This window comes from Lissotriton helveticus, chromosome 7 (genome assembly GCF_964261635.1).
Source record: "Lissotriton helveticus chromosome 7, aLisHel1.1, whole genome shotgun sequence".
NCBI lineage: Eukaryota > Metazoa > Chordata > Amphibia > Caudata > Salamandridae > Lissotriton > Lissotriton helveticus.
Genome location: NC_136068.1, coordinates 123,283,485 through 123,307,207, shown reverse-complemented (window position 1 = coordinate 123,307,207; position 23,723 = coordinate 123,283,485). Strand labels below are relative to the sequence as shown.

At 44.5% G+C, this 23,723-nt stretch overlaps 1 protein-coding gene across 1 annotated transcript in view; it reads left to right on the top strand.

Annotated features, from left to right (window-relative positions):
- The window catches only part of PRPF6 (pre-mRNA processing factor 6), a 206,468-nt gene that overhangs the window by 123,518 nt on the left and 59,227 nt on the right, over nt 1-23,723 (top strand). Inside the window, exons 14-17 of the mRNA XM_078651660.1 lie at nt 4,725-4,863; nt 5,785-5,904; nt 16,592-16,768; nt 19,810-19,943. Coding sequence (XP_078507786.1) covers nt 4,725-4,863; nt 5,785-5,904; nt 16,592-16,768; nt 19,810-19,943 — 570 coding nt within the window. The remainder of the gene's footprint in view (nt 1-4,724; nt 4,864-5,784; nt 5,905-16,591; nt 16,769-19,809; nt 19,944-23,723) is intronic.

Below are 23,723 nucleotides of genomic sequence, written 5' to 3'. Positions count from 1 at the left end.
TCTGCTTACCGCATAAACCACAGACGCGGTCCGAGGACTGAAAAAGAAACGTGGGTTATTTTAAAACGATGAAAATAATCTAAATGTGAGCCAGGGCGGAGACAATCACACCTCGCTGCTGAACACTATGGAATCGATGTGATTGTCCAGCTGCCTGTGTTCGGGTGAAGTGCGACACCCTAGTGTTCCGCACTGAGGTGCGATTGCCTCCACCCTGCCAGCTGTCAATAGCCACTTCTGCCTTCCTGTACTTTTGCCTCAAGCTTCCCTACCCTTAGTGCCCCATTGAGTGCCAGGAAGAAAGCTGCCCTAAACAGGCGACCCTCAGCTGGCAGCCTGCACACCCCTTCAAGGATGGCCGTGATCCTCGCCTGTTTCAATGAGTCTATGGGGCACCTGGAATCCTGCCTGCAGCCCTCCAACCTCCACAAGCCCTTCCATGCCCTTTGCACCAGGAAATTGTTGGCCCATCTGTGTACCATAGCAACTTAGTAAAGGAGGCAGTTGCAGCAGTCTGGCGTTTGGCGCCAGGCACAGGTCGCCCCTTTCCTCTCTAGGCCATCAAGAGATGCGATCATAGATTCGGGTGAAATCCCTTCACCAACCCCCTCCCAAGAAACATAGCTGAACTGTGCAGAGAGAAATTGATTCGTCCACTCGCACTAACAAGAAGAATATGCTCTATCACCCAAATAGCATTCAAAACCCTCTATTATGCATCTTTTAATGCGACCCCTCTGCCCTAAACCAAGTGAAAAGCCTATGTCAATTCACATGATGAAACAGCTTATTTGACAACAAGCATTTGCAATGCAATAGGTCTTGCATTTATGGGAGTTTGAACTGTTGGCATTGTAAATGACCAAGCCTTTTATTTATGTGTTGTTTTTAAAACAGATAAATAAGAGATTGTCATTTACAATGCCAATAGCTTAAACTCTCGCAAATGCGTGACCTATTGCATTGCGAATGCGTTCAGCGCCCGTGCTATTAAAAAAAAGCTCTGAGAGAGCGTGTCCAGGCAGGACAAAGCTATTTGAAAAATAGTGCTCGGAGGCTTTAATTAAAGCCTTACAAGTAACAACACACATAACAGGGGGGTATCCATGAAAGGTTACAAAATGAGACAAGACAGGACTAAGGAGGGACTACTAAGCCTATTGACCAATGAAAAGCAACGATTTACATGGACAATGACACAAGCCAATGAAAAATATGGGCGGAGCTTCAAGTCCCTACCTGAATACAGCATGCCTCGACCTAAAAATGTAGCTAGGAGTGGAACATTCCAAGGTCATCACCCTGCAAAGAAACACTTAACTTACTGCTCTCCCTAAAGGAGTATCAGACCTCGCACGAAGAATACACTCCAAGATATGGTGTAAACCCGACCATCACCAATTTGCTTGAATTTAACCGATTTTTCATTACTGAAAGACGCTATGAAATCAATCAATCAGGTCATTTGTAAAGCGCACTACTCACCCGTAGGGTCTCAAGGCGCTGGGAAATGAAATATGCAGGAGCAATAGGAAGAACTTTTGCCATTCTGACTAGCCCACTCGCTGATCATTTATTTTAAACATAATTACAAGCAATAGTACCATTGTTGATGGATTGACAAACATGCAGAGTGAAAAAAAGCGTCCACTGTTTGCAACTCATTATATCATCAGCGGTTCTTCCCAAATTGTAATTCCGCTTTGGTGGCTTATTTGCGCATAAATAGGTGCAACATCCAAAACAAAGGGGGTCGCTACCATTGGTGCAGCAGGTACTAACGCCTACCGAACCAAACCTTCACAGCCCAAAACAGGGTATGGGTCTTTCCTTTACCAACATAAAACCCATGACATCCTTGCTACGCAATTGGGCACTGTGCTTCTGCAGGCCCCGGTGAGGCAGAATTCTACCACAACTCACAGTCCTCGCATACTGCTGCCCTCAGTGTAATATTGCAAAGATAGACTTGTCTCTGAGTGGGAAAGCCTTGCACCTGCCTGCAGGGCAGAGCTGAAATGCCTCTGCCGCTTGTACCAGGCAGCTTTGTTCAGTGTTTTACAAGACTATCTAGAACGTTTGTTATTTCTCAACACATTATACATGTTTTCAGCGTTTGAATCTTTTGCACCTAGGAAAATTGCTGCAACTGTGTTGGAACAGTTCTGTTTGTTTACTTCTGGCATGCAGCCATGTTTGTAGTCCCACTGCCTGTACTGTTGAGGCGGCAACACCAACTGAGATCTTAATTCTACTCGTATTCTGCCTTGGCACCAGCTCCTGGGCAAGACTACGAGCTGCTGTGAGCCACTTGGTACAGTATCAAGTAATAAAGCCAAGCACGAGAAAGTCTAGGGCACCCTGAGCAGGGTTAACAGGCTGCCTATACAAATGACAAACCCTGCACTAGTACGACAACGAGTAGCTGCTGCAAAATATGTCAGATGACCCTTCAATGCACCAGCACAGCTTAGCATTGTCCTTCCTTCGCCGTGACGCAAGGTGGCGAGATAGCCCGTAGTAGCCCCCAACGGACTGAGCACACCTTCAAGAGATCTAGGGCCATATGTATCGAGGTCACATTTTGCGAGTCTATAATAGCGAATTTTACTGACCCGCTATTATAGACCTGCAAAATGCAATGTATGTAGGTTTCAGCAAATATTTTGCGATTCCTACGCATTCCTTAGTTGCGACACACAAATAGCGAGTCACAAATAACCATCGCCATCACCAAGATGGCTAACTTTAAAAAGTCGCCCCCACTTCAGGTAGTCCACCTTATGGGTGGCACTAGCCTGAGGGTGGACATGAGTATCTGACTTGCTAATTCTTTTGCCTGTCCTGGTGCCAAATGGCTCTGGACAAAGGGGATCGGCTTCCTCTGCTGTGAGAGAAGCCAGATTCGCAAACCAAAGGCAGTGGGCTCTTAGAAGCTCCCCTGCCCCGGAACGCTAATCTGCATGTCATCCTGTGGGAACCCGAGCAGGCTTGGTTTCTTCCCTCCTGAGAGCAAAGGCCCTCACCCTTGGGTGTCAGAAACTAGTTATCTGGTGACAGGCTGTCGAAAACCAAACAGCACACCAGTAGCTGGTAGGTGTCACGGAGCACCTCTAAGGTGCCCTCTGTGTGCATGTATTAATAAATCGATCTCTGGCATCAATGTGGGTTTATTAATATGAGATGTTTGATACCAAACTTCCCTAATTTCAATGAAGCCATCATGTAGCTGGGGAATTCTTTTTCACCAGTGTCCAGCACACGCTTTAAAATGGCTTCCCTGTTCACTTGCACTGGTAGTAATGGAACTGCCCAGCACAGGGGCATATCTACTCATGTAGATATGTCCTCACATGTAATATAAAGCACCCGGGCTTAGGGTGGTAAGACCTGCTGTAGGTTTAACTTACAAATATTCCATGTAGCGTTATGGGACGTGGCACACTTTTGTCTGCACCAAAATACGCTGCCTGAAATGACAGTCTTGCATGAGTTTGGTGAGGTGTCCCGTAGGGTGGCACAATTTGTGCTGTAGCCCTTAGGGACCCTCTTCAGTACCTCAAGCCCTAGGTACCTGTGGTACCATTAACTAGGCACTTACTGGGGGTATTAAGTTATTGCTAATTGAGGAACAAGTAGCACAGTTTTGGGAAAGTGATCTAATACTGGGAACCTGATTAGCAAGAACCCAGTGCACTTCCACTCTAAATCAAATACCAAGCAAAGAATGGGGATGACCATGCCATAAACACTTTGCTAAATAGATGTTGGGGGAATGTGATCCTTCAAAAGTACAAATTTGCCGAGAGTATGAAATTGAAGTGAAATTAAGTCTGATCTGTCACAACGAAGGATGGGTGTGAGCAAGGAATAACTCCTTACTCACTCTGACTGACCTGAATGCCCTCCAGACACTTGGAAAAAAAGTAATACGATAAGAGATTATGGACTGTGGATCCTGTCCCACCATCCTCCGCTGGCTCTTCTCCTTCAATAGCTCTCCCAACGCCCTCACCCTGAACCATCAACTTCTGTAAATTGAGAGGGAGGGGCAAGTTGGAGTCACTGGGAGTCTTCCTTGCAGTTACCTCTGCCCTACCTTCCAACTTAGGGAGCAAAATTCATATTCTTACTGAAAATACCACCATCACACTGTCCACTATGTCTAAAGGCAGGGTGGCGTGGAGTTGGGGACATGTGTTGGGAAACGATTGTCCTCTGACGGTGTGCTCAGCATTAGGTAATTTCTGGTGGCTGCACACCTTTCAAGGTTGCTCAAGTAAGGGACCATGCTCTGAGTCCTCTCTCCTTTTAGGACCACAAGTGGAAATTACATCCTGAAGAGATTGGCATCAATATTCTCCAGATTGATATGCCCATATATAGATCTCTTTACAGTGGCTCTTAACAGGAAGTGACCTCCATTGTGTGCTTTACATGCCCCTCTGAATGTTGGTGACAGTCTGTTCAGCTCTGTTGTCCTTTTTAATGCCTCAAATTAAGGTTCTCTCTGTAACTTGGAGTAGTGAAAGATGTGCATTTGTGAGAAGTGGGGCCTTCAATTCCATAATTATGAGTAAATCATAATTTAGCTTATTCAAAGCTCTACATGAGAGGGTTAAAGGTTACTTAGTCTGCTTATAAAAACAATTGCCATGCAAGTAAGAACTTGGTAAGAGTGCAAGAACAAGAATAAACTTACTCACTTCTTCTTCTCGTTTTAGGGAATCCTTGGAGGCTCTCCTTCAGAGAGCTGTGGCTCATTGCCCCAAAGCAGAAGTCTTGTGGTTGATGGGTGCCAAATCGAAATGGTTGGCTGGAGACGTGCCGGCCGCCAGAAGCATTCTAGCTCTGGCCTTTCAGGTCTGTTTTATTTTACACAATGTATTTCAATTCCAGGGCTCTGAAATGAGAAGGGGGATGCAACAACACATCATTGTTGATTTTTTTTTTTTTTTTAAATGTAGTGTAGTGTTTTTTTTTATTTGCAGTACTCTGGCTCTTTGCATGATACCTTGGATAACTTCTATTGAGTAATACAAGTATATGTTGGTGAGGGCCTGTAGACATGGATGTATATTGAGAAAAGTTATGAATGATTAATTGTTCTGCTATGTGGCATGTCTCAGACACAGCAGAGAGATAATTTGAAGGGAATAAGTGTAATTGTGTGCTACATTATATAGTTTGACTCGAGTTTAAAGTGGATTTGTGTCTGGATTTGTACAGAATCTGACCTCCAACTACGATTTCAGCAAGCAACCTTAAACTCCTGAAACGTTCTCCAACTCCCCAGAAAGCTGTTCTGCACATACTCTTTTTCAGAGTAGAGAACATGAGTAATTTGCTGATTGGTAGCATAATCATTGTTTAGAACACCAATGCAGGACCGACATCATGTGCTTTTTCTGTAGCTTGCCAGGTGTCTCAAACAGTCAGATATTTCAGTTTTCGTTTATGCTGGGGATTGGCAATGATTCACTGCTATTGCTGAGCTATTGAGAATGCAAGCTACAGATTAAAAGTGATTCTTCTAACAGTGTCAATGATGGGCTAAGTGAATTGGGAAAACAAACATAAAGGTTGGACTTTCCAGGTTGCGTGTTAATAAAAACATGACCAAAAGCATTTTAGGGATCATCAATGCATCCATCTGACAATAGGCAACAGTAGATACAGGTGCAGGAGGGATACATTTTCCCCCTAAATTGCTGAGTGTGTGAAGGCAAGTGTTGAAAACTTCCATGATTAACTGTGTCTGTCACTTTGAACGTATTCCTACAGGCCAACCCGAACAGTGAGGAGATTTGGCTGGCTGCTGTGAAATTGGAGTCTGAGAACAATGAATATGAGAGAGCCAGGAGGCTGCTGGCCAAAGCTCGGAGCAGCGCTCCAACTGCCAGGGTAAGGACGCGCAAGAGCGATAAAGTGCATTAAGGGTGGGCGCAATGCATCAAGGTGGAAGACAATAATTATAATGCTGGCTAAGGCAGGGAAGAGGGCATCTACTGGGAAAAGGTGTGTAGTGCTTCTTTGTTATATGCAATAGATTGGGGTATGAGAGGATGAGCAGCCAAGATCGAAGACAGTAATTAGGCTGTTGGCCAAGGCTGGGAGGAGTGCATGTATTGGGAAAAGGTGTGCAGTGCTTCTATGTTATATGCAATAGATTGGTGTGTGAGAGTATTAGGAGCCAAGACTAGGAGCAGTTTGTTAACTGGGGAGACGAGTTGGCCTAACGGCTAGGGCGGTGGACCTCGAATCTGGGGAACTGGGTTCGAGTCTCGACAATGACGCTGAACATCCTGTGATTCTGGGCAAATCACTTAACCTCCCTGTACCTAACAAAAAATGAATGTGTGTCCTCATGTAACGTACCTGGTGCTAGGTAAAGCTCTCTGATACCCAATTCGGGTCAAGTTCGCACTATATAAAAAAAACTACAAAAAACTGCAAAGTCCAATGTCCCAGGAGATATGCTCTGCATAAAAGTTATTTTCCGCATATAGCTGTTGGAGAGTTAGGAAGCTGCTCCCCAAAGTTCAGAAGTGGTCCACCTGGCTGCAATTAGGACGCTAGATTAATAAAAAGTCATGAGTACTTTGAGGGGAAGCGGCGCTTCAAAAGAGGGTGTTCACTGTATCAAATGTGAGTAATGAAGCATTTCAGACTACCGTCACAGTGTATTCAGAATATGAGTCTTTGTAAAAGCCTGTACTAATGCTTGACCAGGTATTTAACAGACCTATGTACATTAGAAATTATATAGCTTTCCCAATCTTCCAGCAAGTTCCCTATGCATCATGTCTGCTTCATTTTATAGAGTGAACCAAGTTCCTTTGAGTAGCTGTATGATTAAATAAATTGAAGGCCTATAACTGCTGTGTTTTCTTATGGGTGTTCAATGGTATACGTGTTCGCTGTGTTTGTATGCTGTTTACATAGAACTCATGGATTGCTCCTCCTTCCAATTCTTTTTGTTGGTGCTAAGCACATGTTTGAGGTGATTTGTGCATTTGGCAATATAAAAAATCCTTATAAATATTAATGGATGTCTCCGCTTTTTCTCAACTTTTGTGTGGAGGGAGTTTACTGCCTGTTCAACATAACATCCTCCCCAATCTCAATTTGACCATTTGAAGGTAGAGATTTCAGCCCTGTGTAAGATTGCTGAAATCCCAATACCGATTTACCTCCCCAAACATTTCCACTGATGGTAAAGGAGACATGAGCCCCTGTATCTCAACACTTTGTTCCTTTCTCAAGCTGGATTGGAATGAGCGGGGAGTTTGAGTGCGTACAGTTGTGATAGGGAGGAAACTATTTGTCTGCTCCCATCTCAGAGCTTTGCAGCTGCTGAAGGGGTAGGTTTCAGATTCAGCTGTTGGTTCTGAGAAGGACAGCTGGCTTACGTTGCCACTCTTTTCTACACCCTTGAAGGGAAAGGTTGAAACCCTGGGGGTGCAGTTTGGAGGCAGCACTGTGACTGATTCACATCCTAAAGCCTTCTGCTCTCTACTTGTTATGCCCAGGTTGTAGCATGTTCCTGAAAGACTTTGGATAAAGGAGCTTATCAAAGTGACAAATGTTAATGATGCATTCAGCACTAAAGGTGCAGCACAGGCAGGCCCAACTCCCTTTCATTCTTAAACAATAAATACAAGTTTGTCCAAAAATGTATGAGCCATATAATTCAGTAAACTTGCATGTTTCTGAAAACAAATTGCTCTTTGTGGACAATGTCCGACTTACTGCACCAGATCAGGAGTTAAAATCCATCGCAAAGCTTACTCATTGCTGTAGGATTTTTGCAGCACCTGTGATGGCCTTGTCCTCTTTTGCTGTGACAATCAATCTCCGAGTCATACTCATCATGATGTATTGACCAAGGATTGAATAGAACATGTGTAATTGATGTAGGGAGCGGACTCTTTATACAGTGGACAAAAAGGAGGTACACTGTGTAAAGAGTCTAAGCAAACCCCAGAGGAATTAGAGTCACGAATGACACCCCAAATGCTCTCTTTAGTGTTTATGTGGGCGAGCAGTTAGGCATCTCAGAGGGTAGTGCTAAGCATTTATTACACACACAAAGGCAGTAAGTGAGACCACACTCAATAAAGAAATCCGACACAAATTTATGAAAAATATAATACACACTTTTATATAAGTTTAGATTCTAAGATCATCGGAATAGGGTAATTACTTTTCGAGTTATTAGTTTTGACAGTTTACAGAAATGGACACTGCATTTTCTGGATGATTGGTAATGTTATCCTTTAGAGAAAAAACATGTATTGCATTCAGGCAGTTGTCAGCGACTTAACATGACTATTTCTCTGGGCTTAAGGTGAGTATGGGGTTAGGTCCAAGGCTACACCAACAGGTCACCTCGGGAAGCTCTGGGGTGTCCAGGTGCAGAGGTATGCCCAGCATCGGGTGTCCCATTCACTTAAATGGGAGAACAGTCCGGTTGCAAAGAGGCTGGGACTGGGGGACTTGCTGGGGGGAATCACAGGGGGGCTCGACACTTGAGATACTCGGTGTGAGAAAATAGGGGTTCTGTTGCAGTACCTTCCCACTTTATGCCTGGCTTTTGATGCAACTTTGATTGTAGAGTACTTGGTTCCTGCTGTCCAGGTTCCCAGTACCAGTATTTGTTCCCTAAAACTGATCTGCAGTTGGCAACTTCAAGCCCCCTGTACATCCCCAGTAAATCTTACCAGGGTACCAAGGGCCTTGGGACTGAGGAAGGTCCCCTAGGGACCCCTCATCTAGCCCTGGTGCAGACCATAACAACAAAGTCGACATGGCACACTGTGTGCCATGCCAACTAGCACTGCCTAAGGTATAGGTAAGTCACCCCACTAGCAGGCCTTACACACACCCTAAGGCAGGGTGCACCATATCTTAGGTGTGGGCATATCTGCATGAGCAGATAGGAATCTACAATATGGAGGTATTGTCCTTAATATTGGATGTGCCAGGGAAGCCATAGAGAGTACATGGGCTTGAAACTCGACAACTCGAATTCCCCAGCAGCATGATGGCTTCTCTACACCCAGGAGTGTTTGATACCACACTACTCAAAATAATCCCACACTGATGGCAGTGTGAGATTTTTTGAAACATGTACTCAGATGGCACCCCGGTGCCCTGAAAAACTATCAACCTTTGTGTGGTCACAGACTGGCTTTAGGCCGCCTGACCACCAGACTTGTTTCTGGACCCCTGGGTGGGGAGCCACTGCTCTCTGGAACTAGAAACAAAGCACATCCTTGGCAGAGGTGTCACACCTCCTCCCCCAGGATGGGCACAGTGCTCGACAGATACGTTTCAACGGCCTGCCGCCTTTGTAATGTATAATAAGTAACTGTGCCTAGAAGGGATTTTATTCAAAACACTAAGGTGTCTGACTATTGAGCAATCTAAACATCAATGCATTCATTTAAAAATTTTAATAATCTATGATGAACAATTTCGCTACACAGGTATGTACTTTTAAAAATATACACAGTTTTAATGTGAACAAATCGGGAGGGGATACAAAGGGTGATAACAAAGCGAAGTTCTTAAGCTGGGCATGGCTGATCAGATCAAATAGGCTTTTGTACCTTGTTTAATTCTGGTTTTAATTTGCGATTCTTTTATGTAATTTATTAGCGCCTTCGTATCATGAATTGTATGTACTTTTTCTATGAATTGGTTCCTTTTATCTTTTCAAACTAATGTGTGCATATGTATTGCTTTTTAAGACATGTTCTTTGTCGAAATAAAGCCATTTGACTGACTGATAACAAAGCACCCTAAAAGAGGTTATCCAATGCTGTACAGAAAGTAAAACCTTCAAATCATAGGTGTAAACATCTATTCCAAAAAGATAAGAAATGAATCTAAAACAGCAGAAAACAATTCCTCAACGCAAAAAAATGCTAGGGAAATAGATAAACTTGTCGACGTTTCAGTCTTCGTTGGCTAATTGGCCAGAGTCCTGGAGGGGTCAACCCACGGTGGACTCGGACTCTGGAGCTCTGGGGGACCTCGCTGGGACCGGTGGGCCACTCGGACTCGGGCCGTAGGCGACGGGTGCAGTGGTGATTCCAGGCGTCTGGTTTCTTTGTCTACAGCATGCTCAGAGTCTTGCTTTGGAGATTCTTTTGAGCTGAGCTGCTGTTCACAGGAGATCCGTTCTTTGTGGAAGGCAGTCAGTCGGGGGTTCTAGAGGTCGCTGGCTGCTGGATAATGCTACTTTTGGTGCAGGATCTCTGGAAACCGCAGATGGGCCCGACCTCAGACCTGGGGATCTGGGTTCGAGTCTCGGTAAACGACGCCAAAACCTCCTGTGAATCTGGGCAAATCACTTAATCTCCCCGTGCCTAAAAATTAATGTGTGTCCGTCCTCATGTAACGTAACTGGTGCTATGTAAAGCACTCTGATACCTGATTTGGTTCGGGTCTAGTTCGCGCTATATAAAACTCTGCAAAAAAAAAAAAAAAGGCTGGGGCCGAGTCAGTTCTCTGCAGTCTGCTCTGCTGGGTTTCTTCTTTCATCCTTCTTCTTCGTAGGTTGCAGGAATCTGCCTTCTGGGTTATGGGCTGCCCCCTAAATACTGTATTCAGGAGGCGTTTTAGAGGTCTTGACGTCCGTAGCCAATGGGCTACTGACCTTAGAGTGACTGCACCCTTGGTGTGCTCGCCCCACATAGGGGAGTGGGCACAATACCCAACACTGATTAGAGAGTGCCTGCCATCTACAACATGGCAGATACTGAAGAGTGGGCTTTCATGTCGTCTCCCCCACCTGAGGGGTGGGGTTGGCAGAGGTGGGCACACCTTCTGGGCTGCTCTAATTTTTCCCACCGGTCTTCCTGCAGAAAAGGGGGTGAGATAGGAAGGGGGCCTGTTATTGATAGCAGGAGACGCTGGGGGTCGTGTTACAAAGGTAGCAAGGCGAAGCTGCCCTGCCACAGATGCCTGTTTCTGACCTCGGGAGACGTGAACACCTCTGCCCAGGAAAGGCTTTGTTTCTGGGCCCAGGGGGCGAAGGCTCCCACCCGTAGGGTCCAGAAACGTGTCTTGTGGCCGCAGGCTGATGTTTACCAGTCAGGGAACCCAACAGAGGCTGGCCGTTTTTCAGGGGGCATCTCTAAGATGCCCTCTGAGTGCATTGGATAATGAATCACTTACAATGTCGAAGAAAGGACTTAGACACTGTAGGGGTACAGTGCCCATGCAACTGTACCCTCACCAGTGATATAGTGCACCCAGCTAGAGGGGTGTCTTACCTATACCATAGGTAGTGGGTTGCAGGCATGGCACACATGTATGCGTGCCATGGCTACGCTTCACGTTTCTCTGCACCAAAACACGCAGCCTGCAACGGCAGTGTGTGTGTGTGTGTGTGTGTGTGTGTGTGTGTGTGTGTGTGTGTGTGTGTATGTGTGTGTGTTAAGGTACAGGACCTCTAAGGGTGGCACAATATGTGCTGCAGCCCTTGGAGGCCGTTCCTAGTCACAGTGCCCTTGGTACTCATGGTGCCTTTTATAAGGGACTTACGTGTGGCCAGAGAGGTGCCAATTGTGCGTACCAATGTACAGTTTTGGGAAAGAACACAGGCCCTGGGAACCCGATTAGCGGGGATCCATGGCACATCAAGTCAAAGTGCATCATAAATCTGGCAAAAAGTGTGTGCGGGGTGGTTACTGCAACAGAAACCCAGCGACCTACACCTGGTCTTTATCAAACTCGGCAAGCAACTTCTGGAGTTGTGCTTTGGTTGGTTTAGTCCCAGTTGCAATTTTTCAAGCCTTACAGAGGTCCTTTAACTGTTTCAAACTAAGTTGCAGGTAAGGAGTTAGGTTGAGTTCCTCGAGTTCATTTTGTAGAAAATTAAAGAAAAATTGAAACAGACTTTTAACGCCTAACTATTAGTATACATGTTAAATCTCTAATACAGTATGGACTTGAGGGATTAAGACAAGGCCCTAACAGTTCACAGTAATCCCAAAGTGCTCTATTTGTGGTAGTGTGGTTGAGCAGCCTTAGGCTTAACCGAGGGAAGTGTTAGGCACTTGTTGCATACACAGGATCAATAAATGAAACACACACTCAGTAAGGAAATCCGACACCAATTTAGAAAACTAACATGGATTTTTATATTAATTTAGACATCAAGATCTACGAGAGAATAGAAGTACTTTTCAAGTTGGCGATTTACAAAGAAAAAACACAGAAGATATAGCGGTCAGGTTTGAGGCATAAGCCTCGTACACTGTAATGCTGTTCTATGGGCGAAACATACACTGCATTGGGGTACTTGCAATTGAGTTACAGGGATGTTTTTCTGGACCTGATGTAAATAGGGGCCAAGGTCCTTAGAACCACCAGCAGTTTTTGTTTGCCTACCTAGTGTGTCCGGGTGCAGAGGTGCTGGTCGCAAGGGTAGCCTTGAAACGCCACAGCTGAAGTCTGTGGAGAAAAATTGAAAAAGGCTGCAAGTGTGGACTTGGGGACAAGTCCGTCGGAACTCAGAGGGGTTCTTGAGGGTCTTTGGGGCAAGGATGCACTGTCGGTAGACTCCGACTCGGGCTGTGGGGCTTGGGTGCAGAGATGTTTTTTTCTGGCGGGTCACTTGCGTTGGAGGCTCTCACTTGTTAGGTCAACCTTGGGATGGGGACAAAACAGAACAGCAGGGCCACTCTTGATGATGGCCTCCCTGAAGCTGACGTCCTACGCTGGTAGGTCGGTCTTGGCGGTGTCGGTGTCCGGGCTAGACACTGAACACACCTTGGCAGCTGTAAGGGGTTCGGTACCCCGGGTATCAGTGCAGGGCGGCTCCTGGGTGTCCTGATATCTCTGAACTTGATGGGGAAACAAATCTGACCTGGAGCACGGTGAAATCCTCCTGGCCAGCTGCTGTGTCGTTGGACCCCGTGGTCAGCAGATCGGTGAACTAGACATTGCGATAGGTGGCTGCAGGGAAGTGGCTCCTCCACTTGAAAGGGGATGCTGACTGGTTGGTGAAGATTGACAGCCTTCCTAGGCTTTGGGAGGATGGACAGCTGCAGGACAAGTTGGGTCTTTGCAATTGTCGGCGCCAAGCCCTGCCTGCTTGCTCCTGTCCCAAGTCCATAGCTTGTCCAGAAATTGCGTTCTTAAGCTCTTCTTTGTCCTTCTTATTTAGGTATGTGAATCTGAGTTCCTGTTGTCAGGAGCCACCTAAATACTGAATTTAAGGATGTTAAGGTGAGTGAAGAGTAGTAGTCAATGAGCTACTTACCCTTGGTGTCACTACACCTCCTATATGACCACTTCCCGAGGGGAGTGGGTATAACCCTGTCCCAGAGTTCCTATTTTCACCAAAAACAAAATGGTGGAACCCTTCTTTCATGGGTGTGGCGAGCCTGGTAGTGCAACACGCCTACTTGCATAGGTAATTTCCCACCTGTCCTCGTGCGAAACGGGCCTGTGGGCAAGGGGTGGGGTGCATATCCCAGGTCTGGGGAAAGCCAGTTTCGCATATCAAAGGTGGCAGGGGCTTTTAAGCCCATGGCCTTGGTATGCAGATTCACTAGCCATCTTACTGGAGGAGGTGTGAACACCTTCCTCCAGAGCTGCATTGTTTCTGGCCTCAGAGAGCATATGCTCTCACCTCCAGGGGTCAGAAACTCATCTTTGGTGGAGGGCTGGTTGATACCAGTCAGCCAGCACACTAGAGGACTAGTATGGTTTCAGGGGCACCTCTAAGGTGCCCTTTGGGTGCATGTCATAATATATCTGGTACTGGCAACTGTACAGATGTATGAAGACAAGGTGTTTGATACCAAACACCATAGGATACAGTAAAGCCATCCTGTAGCTGGGGAATTCGTAATGACCAGTGCCTAAAACATATACTTAAGATGGATTCCCTGTTCACTTGTGCCATTTAGTAATAGGACTAGACTGCACAGGGGCATATCCCGCTCATTCATTTATGCCCTCACATGTTATATAATACACCCTGCTATAAGAACTGTTGTAGGGATGACTTACATATATTACATTTAGTGATGTTGGCATCGCACACAAAGAGTGTGCCATGTCGGTTTTTCAGTCATGGTTTGCACCATGACACGCAGTCTGCAATGTCAGGCTGCATGCTCTTTGTATGGGGGTGCCTTAGGTTTGCATAATATATGCTGCAGCCCTTTGGGACCCTCTTTGGGACCCATGCCTTAGGTACTAGGGGTACCATATACTAGGGACTCACAGAGATGCCAGTGTGTGTGCGCCAATTGTGTTACAATTAGACTATTTTACCTTGTTTTAGGTGACTCTCACTGGCCCTAGGGCCTGGTAAGCAGTGACCTAGTGCACATTAGTCGAAAAATATCCGTACCAGTGACAAAAAGTGGGGGTGACTATGCCATAAAGGGGCACGTTTCTACACCGGTTAATAAAGTTCTGCAAAAAGCGTGACAAAACAAGAATTGCCAAAAGGCTGGCGGCTAACATCAGGCCCATTGGAGTTACCAATGCTTGTTTAACATGGTGATTGTTGTTTACAAACTCCTCTCACTTCACAGTCAGAAAAATAATAGTAATTGAATTGTGACAATCTTGCTGGGGCACAGGAAATGTGAAATGGAAAGGGTGTACGATATAATTTCTTTGTATCACACTGCAAAATGTAAATACCAGTAAATAAACTACACACATTCAGGACTTTTGAATGCAGAAATAAAACACATTATTTTTTTGGGCAATTCTGAGGTGTGATGGAAACAAATACTTTAATAGGATCACAATAAATGATAATGTGTAAATGATAAATATCCACTGAAAACCGATTTCCACCCATTATCCTTTATGTGCATTGTAATTAATTTTATAAGTTAAACTGCATGTCTGTGCATATTTAGTGGTCAATTCAATTCAAAATGTTCTGTCTGTAAATAACAGTGCACAACTGCACAATAGCTTAGTTACATAAAATCGCCAGCCTTCTGTCTATTAAAGCTTGGAGGGTCAGGAAAGTTTGTAGTTCTAAAAATTAGGGTGTTTTTCTAAAACGTTTGGGAAACACTGGTGTAAAGCATTATACGTTTCTGGCCAACAACACCATGCTTTATTATGACCCATGAACTGAGTCAGTGTTCAAAAAATCCTATTGAAGTAAACAATAATCTTACTATTTTACTCAAGTAAATATAATGCAATTAATGGTTTGTAGAATAATGCACAATTTTTTACTTTAGAAACGTTGAAAATAAGTATGTTTGTAATCTGTGTGCAGTATTTTTATGACAGTTTGGTTTGTGTTTTATACCTAAAAAGTACCTTCATATTATAAAAATACACATTTTTGGTGCCTTGCTTTCCTCAGCCCTAGTCAAACATACCCACCTGGTGTTCTGCCTCTGTCCTACCTTAAACACTGCCCAAACTTTGCATTTTCGTCCTCTGTAAACACACTTCGATTACTGGTGCCCTATTACAGTTTTCACTGAGACATGTATCACCTCCACAAATCTGTGTCCTTCTTCACAATTACCCTAAATACAGCCCCATTCCTGGCATCCTTCCTCCCCATCACCGCTAAGCACACACCTGTTCCTGGCAACCTCTCTCTCACACAACCCAGAAATATCACTTGGCATATGTGCAGCACAAATATATCCACTGGCTTGGCGTTTTAGGCAGTTCAGTTCTTTCAACACAGACTGAGGTTATATTTTGTTTGCAGAGATGTGCAGTCCATGGAGCGATTGCTGTATCTCTCTTAGAAGAATGTGCCATCAATGTTAACCCCTTCAGTGCGCCGCGCGTTCAGCGGACATCGCGTGCACTACCTCGGTAGTGCTGCGCACGTCCGCTGAACGTTCCGGCCTCGCCCGTGCAATAGAGCGTTCCGCACCAGCGCGGAACGTTCGGCGCAGCGGAGGGGTTAAAAAAAAGTCTCCTGTACATGAACTTTGCCCAGCACGCGTTGGTCTCTCTTAAGTAGCTGGTGGTAGAAGTGCCGTTTTGAATTTTGATCGGCAGTTAGTTACCTATTTGTTTTCCTGTAATTGCTGGGTTGTCTAATGTAGAGAGCTTAGTCGTCTGGTGCTCACTTCTTCTATTAAGTGGAATGTTGTGGTTTTTGGTAATTGCCTTCCTCTGACATGTGTAGATCTGGTTTATTTAAATAATGCTTCTCCTCCATTAAATTGAGTAAAGGTGTGGTGACTAGCTCCTCTGCAAACATGAACAGTTCAAACAATTGCTTCTTCTGTAGTGTGTGGAGTTGTCACACTTGGTAGGAGCTATTCAAACACTATTTTAGTCCTCAAACTTTGTGATAACGTAATGAATACTGGGTGTTATAGTCTTGTTTTGCATCCATTAAGCCAGTTAGACTAACACACCTGAAATTAGTACTTCACAGGTAAAAAGTTCAGGAAGGGACAACGTCCCATATAGACCTGGAGTTAGGTGGTCACGCTAGTAGGAACCTATCCATCATTGTGAAAAGTTGTGTGTAGTTGTTTCCTTTGCATTGTGGAGAGATGTGATATCAGATCATAGATTTCTCTACTACATATAATCTGTTCTTTACTTTCTGCAGGTATTTATGAAGTCAGTGAAGTTGGAGTGGGTGCTGGGAAATATTGATGCTGCCCAGGACCTATGCGAGGAAGCGCTGAAGCACTATGAGGACTTCCCCAAGCTCTGGATGATGAAGGGGCAGATCGAAGAGCAGGGACAACAGATGGAGAAAGCCCGCGAGGCCTACAATCAGGGAGTATGTATACAAAGTGTTAGTGTATCTATTTTCTGGAGGTTGGCTTGAAAGTGGGAAAACAAAATCCACCCATAGTTTTGATCGAAAGCCATCCATGGCGGTATATGAGATTTTGGTTTGCGAAAGAGTGCGTAAAATGTCTCTTTAGAAACAACCATTATACCCTTTTCATTAATACGAACAAGTTGTAGTCAAATTCGTCATCATAAGATCTTCACTGGCATTCATGGACACCCAATAGCTTAGTCTGTGTGTGGCATCCTGGATAACTTTACATTTAAATTTGACATTTATATGTCTGTTTTATTTAGGACAGCTAGTTAAACCTTAAACATAGACACTGCAGAGGCAGAAGTCTCCACAATTATTTAGCACTTCATTTGTAAAATAAAGTAATTAATTCAAGTTGACAGATGATGATATATCTTTCCTGCTAGAAACTGTGCACTGCTTTAAATTCACCTTCAGACAGCATGTACAGTCCAAAACACGCTAGGGTGCCTTCAATTAAATCATCACCCACGTTCAAGTGGAAGGGATTTATCAGCTCAAAACGGTGTGGCAGGAATAAATGGTACTGTCCTCTTTTCTGTATTTGGAAATGTTTGATTTACACTTCTCTTCCATTAAGCCCAGTTGGGAACTAATACCACCTATAAAAAGAGTCCTTGTCAAACTTCTTTTTTCACTGTGTCAGAAGACCAGATTTTGTAAAAGTCTTTTGAAAGGATTTTCTTCTGATCAGATAACCTACTACTCTTGAAATTTAAATGCTCTATTACTGTTGAATCTTCTGTTTGAACCTTTGTATAAGGTCACATTGCAGCATTTTTCTTGCAACATTGCTTCCCTAGTTGGCATTGTCTTTTTATCCAGTGTTCTAATGAGCCTAATTAACAATTCAATAAGAGTAAGGTTGTTTTATAAACTCACCAGAATTTCTTCTTCCTAAACTCGTGTCTGATTTCTATGTAATGTGGAGTATCAAAGGGTATTTATCTTCTCTTTTCTTCTTAGCCTAAACTATGTCTTTGGGCATTTACCGTGCACAGACCATGACATCAGAGTCAAATGATGTGCTATTTGTGAAGCCAGATTACTTTAACCGCATCGGCAGGCTGCACTGGCAAAGACAAAAGGTCTGAAAGGAGAAGCCAATTGGCTGCTCTTTTTGAAAGCTATATTGCTTGCCTTTCCCCTTTATTTAACTTTTTCAGTTTATAAAAAAGAGCATTATCTAAATCTGAAGGGTTCCACCTCTCCACTGTCATTTTTTATGTTTCAATTGGCTTCATTAAAAAGAGAAGAAAATCTGCCTTTATATAGATATTTGTGTTTAAAAAAAAAAGTATTTGACTCTTGTAAAGTGTTCCAGAGTCCCTATATATTGGTGGAGCTGCTCTGTGCTCATGAATTTAGTAAATAGGCATATAATGAAATAAGCTTACAAGTAACTTATCCATTAAATACTGGTGTTCATGCCTTCAGCCTTGTCTCTAAATGATGATATTGACGGTTAAGCAATGTGTTTTCACATGGAAAGAAAGTTCCCAGGTTTACATATTTTGAAAAATTGGGTGAGCCAAGTTTAGAACGCTGGTCCTCGAGTTTCATAGTTGGCAGTGTAGCCATTAGACTGCATCTCCAAATGAATGCTAGAGCGCACACAGTTGCTTGCAGTTATCACATCAGTCAGAGTAAGTGAAAAATGAACTTATATGGGCGGAAATAAAGGCAAGTATATGTTTAATACTCTTTTTGGTACTTTTCTATTCACCATGAGCATGTTTTCCTATCACAGAGGCTCAGACTAGACTTCAGTGGGGTGCTGCAGGCAAAATATTTTGTCGCTCGGGTCACAGTCTGCAAGTTCTGTGAAATCAGTGAACACAGTTTTTCCATTTCTCCAGTCTCTCAATACAATGATGTCTAGTAATTGAGAGCTTTCTGATACAGTAAACTCAATGATGAATGTGGGAACATAACATGTAGTTATTCTCTCAACCACTCACGATATCCAAATTCCCATAATTCGTATCCCCAACTGAGATACTTAATCACCTAGGAAAGAAAGTGCCATAACCAGGTGGCCTCTCTGATACTGGATGCTTTGTAGCCTAGTTACTGAAGTAGCTTATTGTCACTGTGTACTGATTTGTTCTCAATTTTCTTGTTAAGCCAGTTCTGCTGATCAAACTTAAGAGTGCTTTGATATCCATATAAGGTTTATATGGTCAATTAAGACCAGCCCTGCTGTGTTGCTGGGTTCCGCTCCTGAAGTGGGTCTTTCATGTTGGACCATTGCTTGAAGAGGACCTAGTCAGACAGTACAGGGTGGTTAGGCAGTCTACAGTACTCTGAAATCCCAAGGCTTACATCCTTGTAAAAGTGATAGTGATTGAGCTAGTCCAATGTATAAGCGTGTCTGTCCTGATCTCCATACTTTCTAATTGGCTATAAGGGCCCAAACATCCTAGAGAGCCTTCGCCAGCTTGGAAATCTAGAGCTGTATATACTTGTCAGGCAGTGAATTCATAAACATTATTATAGCCCTTCCACCAGTCTCTAATCATGAATTAGGTAAACCTCAAAAACCCAGATCCAGATTGCAAGAACAAATCATTGTGACTTTTCACTGTTGGTAACAGTGTGATGCAGGCGTGTATTTGAAGTTTTGAAAGTGACAGAGCAGAAGCACCATTTGCTTAACACAGAAATCTTTATTTGTGTCATAAACAAAATACCAAAATAAAAAGAATGCCTTTAAATTCCAGTAACATTAAAAATTGGTTACTGTGGGCGCTTCTAAATGTTCTTGGAAGGCAAGTCAGGACTCAGTTGTAGTCTTGACATTGTTCTGATGGGTGCTGTTTCAGTGCACGAGGTACTAATTGTTTGCCAGCTTATTTTACAGCACCATACTTTCTAGGAAGCAGGAACCATGTACTATGAGGTACCTGTTAAGATGGTATTGGGTATTCTGGTGTAAATCTTGAGCAGGTTCAATATATATTCTGATCTTGATTTACATTTTCTTGCAGCTGAAGAAGTGCCCCCACTCCACCCCTCTCTGGCTGCTGATGTCTAGGCTAGAGGAGAAGGTTGGCCAGTTGACGAGGGCTAGAGCCATCTTGGAGAAGTCTCGGCTAAAGAACCCTAAAAATGCAGAACTCTGGTGAGTCCGTATGACTGACTGGCTTTAAAACCTAAAGTGCAACAAGCATTGAGATGGCCTTTCACAGTGCATGCTGTGTGTCTGTGTGGTCAATGTCAAAAGTCCAACCCTCGGTAAATTGAAGCCCTTGTACTAGTCTGTGTTAAAGAGATGCTTTGTGTAATTCGGAACCTTTTTGCCGTGGTCAGCACATGTGTAGCTTTCCAGCAGTGTATCTTTGACATGATTGAATTGCTGAAATCTGCGATCCAGTTGGTAGGCTGAGAGTCCCCAGATAATGTGTATAACAGTCAACAGTACTAGCATGTGTCTAGGCAAACAATACTGTGTTTATGAGTCCTCATTGTAAACTGTCCAAACGTAACCAGCTAGGTGAAAGTGCTCTGCACTCCATTCACTGTAGTGCCCAATAGTCCTGATTTCTGTTACGTTTTTTTGGGGGGTTCACAGAACATTGAAATTTGTTGATGCTGACCAAGATAAAGAGAATACAGTTCTCTCTTTTTCTTTTGTAAATGATCCCCATTAGCATTGCTTGTACAGACTGTACCCCTATCACAGTCGAAACAAGCACATTTTCCTTTCTTTCTGTTTTTTTGCCCACACGTGGAGCGGAATTGGATGAGTTCACTTCTCTGTGGGTGGAAACAAATCCCAAAGCACAGTTGGTTTTTAGAAGATCTAAGAGGGGTAAAATATTGTAACCACATTAAAGTAACTGAATTGGCTAGACCACTAACTGTGCTCTTCAAAGTAACTTCCCAAAAAGGAAGTCTTTGTCACTCTTGCCTGCAGGGTCCTGCTGGTGCTGTAGCAGGCAGGTGTCCTCAACCAGCTTCCATGCTGGAATGTTGGTTCAAATAACATTGCCAGTGGCTGGCCAGTTGGTTATTACACTGTACATCACCTGAAAGTGCTTGATGGCACATGAATTTGTCATTCTGCCTAGAAGGAATTCTAATTCTGCAGGGAATTTCTCCTGCATTCTGCCATTTTTCCAATCCGGGACGTGCAGAAGCGAAACTAGTGGAAATGCCTGCAGATTCACATCTACTTACTATGGATTTTTTTTTTTAAAACAAGGATTTTATCTACAACTATTAGGGAATCTCTGGTAAGGATGCTCCTTCAGCAGATGATTATGTGGGTAGCGGATGTATGATGTTACAACGCATACATTTATAACGCCTACCTTTACATCGCAAGTTTTACTACGCATACCATTACAACGCATAGTGCTTTTGGGCGCTGGATAGTGAATAGTTTAATTTACTATTCCAACTCCAGTCCCCGTGGATAGTAAGGAAGGTGTTGGATAGTACATTAAACCTATTCCCTATCCTAGAGCGCCCCCCCAGCGCAATGCGTTGTAAGGGTTTGCGTTGTAAAAGTTGCGTCGTAAAGGCACTGCGTGGTAAAAGTTGCGTTGTAAAGGTTGTTCACCGCGGGTAGCACCTTTCCAAAAAGCGCAAAAGCTGAAACATACTGGATTTCCCAATGTAGATATATTAAAGCAACAAGTGCCTTCTAAAACAGCGTCTTCAGAAGTATTGGCTTCCTTCTCTAAAGTTCTTTCTAAGAAACAGCCGCAGGATCCAGCAAAATTCCTGTTATTGCCTATTCATTCCTCTTTCTAGTGTACAGCTTTATTCTTGCGAGACATATATGTCTACAGCTGGTCCATCGTTCACCACCAATTAAAGATGGCAAGGTTGTCTTTAATCTCTTCTTCCTCATTGCCATCCTTATCTACTGTTATAATAAACAAGGGGAACCCATTTAGCCATACTAGAAACAGTGGTAATATATTGTAATGTCAACAGCAGTACAATCCAGATTGCTTCTTACAAACCCACAGTTCACAGTGAAGGTTCCTCAGACTTCCATGTTAGTAGACCTATCACATTACAGTTGTTCTTCCTCCTGGATCCTATTAGGATAGAAGAAACAACTATTCATTCCATGTATGTCTGATGCTGCCTCAAATTTTACTAATTCGCTGAAATAAGGTCTCCAAACTCTCTGATAAGTTTTTCATTTCCTTTGGTCACTAAAGGCGAAGATATTGTCTTTCCAAAGAACAAATCTCAAAATGACTCTCTGCCTGTATTATGTACTGTCAGGGGAAAGCTAATTGCCCATTGAAGGAAAGAGTCATGAGCGCCACACAGAATGACTTTGTAGGCAGGAGAGCCTCTTCATGGTTTATACTGAGCTCTCGTCTGGAAGACTCAACATATATTTATCAAAGTCTACTGCCTATGTATGAATGTGTGTGAAGAAACCTCACTAGGACAAGCTGTTCCTCACAATATGTTCCTGTAAAGTGTATGTAGTTTTGCAGCGTGAATCTTTCTGGATTCACTATGCTGTGCATTATTCCGCGGTCTTGTGGTTGGGTCCGGATTCGTAGTCTTTTCTTTGGTCTTTTTTTTTTTTTCGTAGCCCAGGTGGGCGTCGGCGTCACACCTCCTGGGTGTATTTCCGGTGACGTCGGCATGCTTCCTGCGGAAGCTCCCACTCTTGGGCGCCATCTTCAGATTCTTTTTTTCCGCGGTCGGGTCTGTATCGTTCCCGTTTGGGCTCCAGACATTTTTGGAGAAAGAAGAAAGGAAAATACAGAAATCACAAAGGAAAGTCATCTGAAGACTCCAGGGGACTTCATCGACGAGGAGTCAGCAAAGGAAAAGGCGAATTCATCGAGATCCTCGACGACCGTCGACGAACACGTGACCAGGGAGGCCCTGAGCGCTCGATGATGGACAACACGGCGTTCAAGTTCTGCCGTAACTGCCACCACAAGTACGCGCAGAAGGACCAGCACCCGGTATGCAACCTTTGTCTACCGGTGAATCACGAAAGTGAGGACTGCAACGCCTGCTCCGCCTTCACCCCGAAGACCCTTCGTGTGAGAGAGAGACAGAGGGTAGCGCACGCCACCCTGCAGGGGAAGGCCCCGACTCCGTCCCTCTACGATCTGGGGATGTCTTCCGAGGAAGAGGACAACGCTGCCGCCGAAGACGACAGCTACACGGTCGTAGAGACCGATTACACGAAGACTTCTGATAAGGTAGGAGACTCTCCGGCCCCCCAAGAACCAGAGAGACTCTGAGTCTCGAAAAAACGAGGGCAAGGCGCCGACGCCGAAGCACCAGGCGTCCGCGAGTACTCACAGGCCCAGCGGATCCTCTGAGAAGGAGTCCCCGGCGCCGAGAGCTGTTGAACAGCAGAAGTCGTCGAAAATCGTCCCCGAAAAGGATCGATCGACGCCGAGGGACAAGGACCCTAAACTACCGACGCCGACCAGAGACCCAAAATCCAGGTCGACGTCGAAAACTTCGGCACCGAAAGGCACGGCGCCGAGCCAACCTCCGAATAGAGCGGCAGAACCATCCGACGCGGAACACGCGGCCGAGATGGAGAAAAAGAGAAGGCGCCTCGAGGCCGAAATGGAAAACATCGTGCAGCGGAAGAAAGAATTGGACGCAAAGATGAATGCTTTCACGATCCCTCACAAGACCAAGCCACCGGCGGTGGAGGTGGTCGAGGAGGAAGACAAGGTCGCCGAAGAACAAGACCCGGACGTCGAGGTGGTCGACGACCAGGAAGAGTACGAGAATCCCTACGATAGTTACAACTATGGGGAGGAAGAGGACAGCAGGACGGACGCAGAGTCGGCCCCCTCTGACTTACAGGAGGTGGATTACCTGGATGTCGAGACCGACAGCCCGGAGGAGGCGGTCGACACGTATCCCTCGAGGCCCTCGCCGCCGGACGACA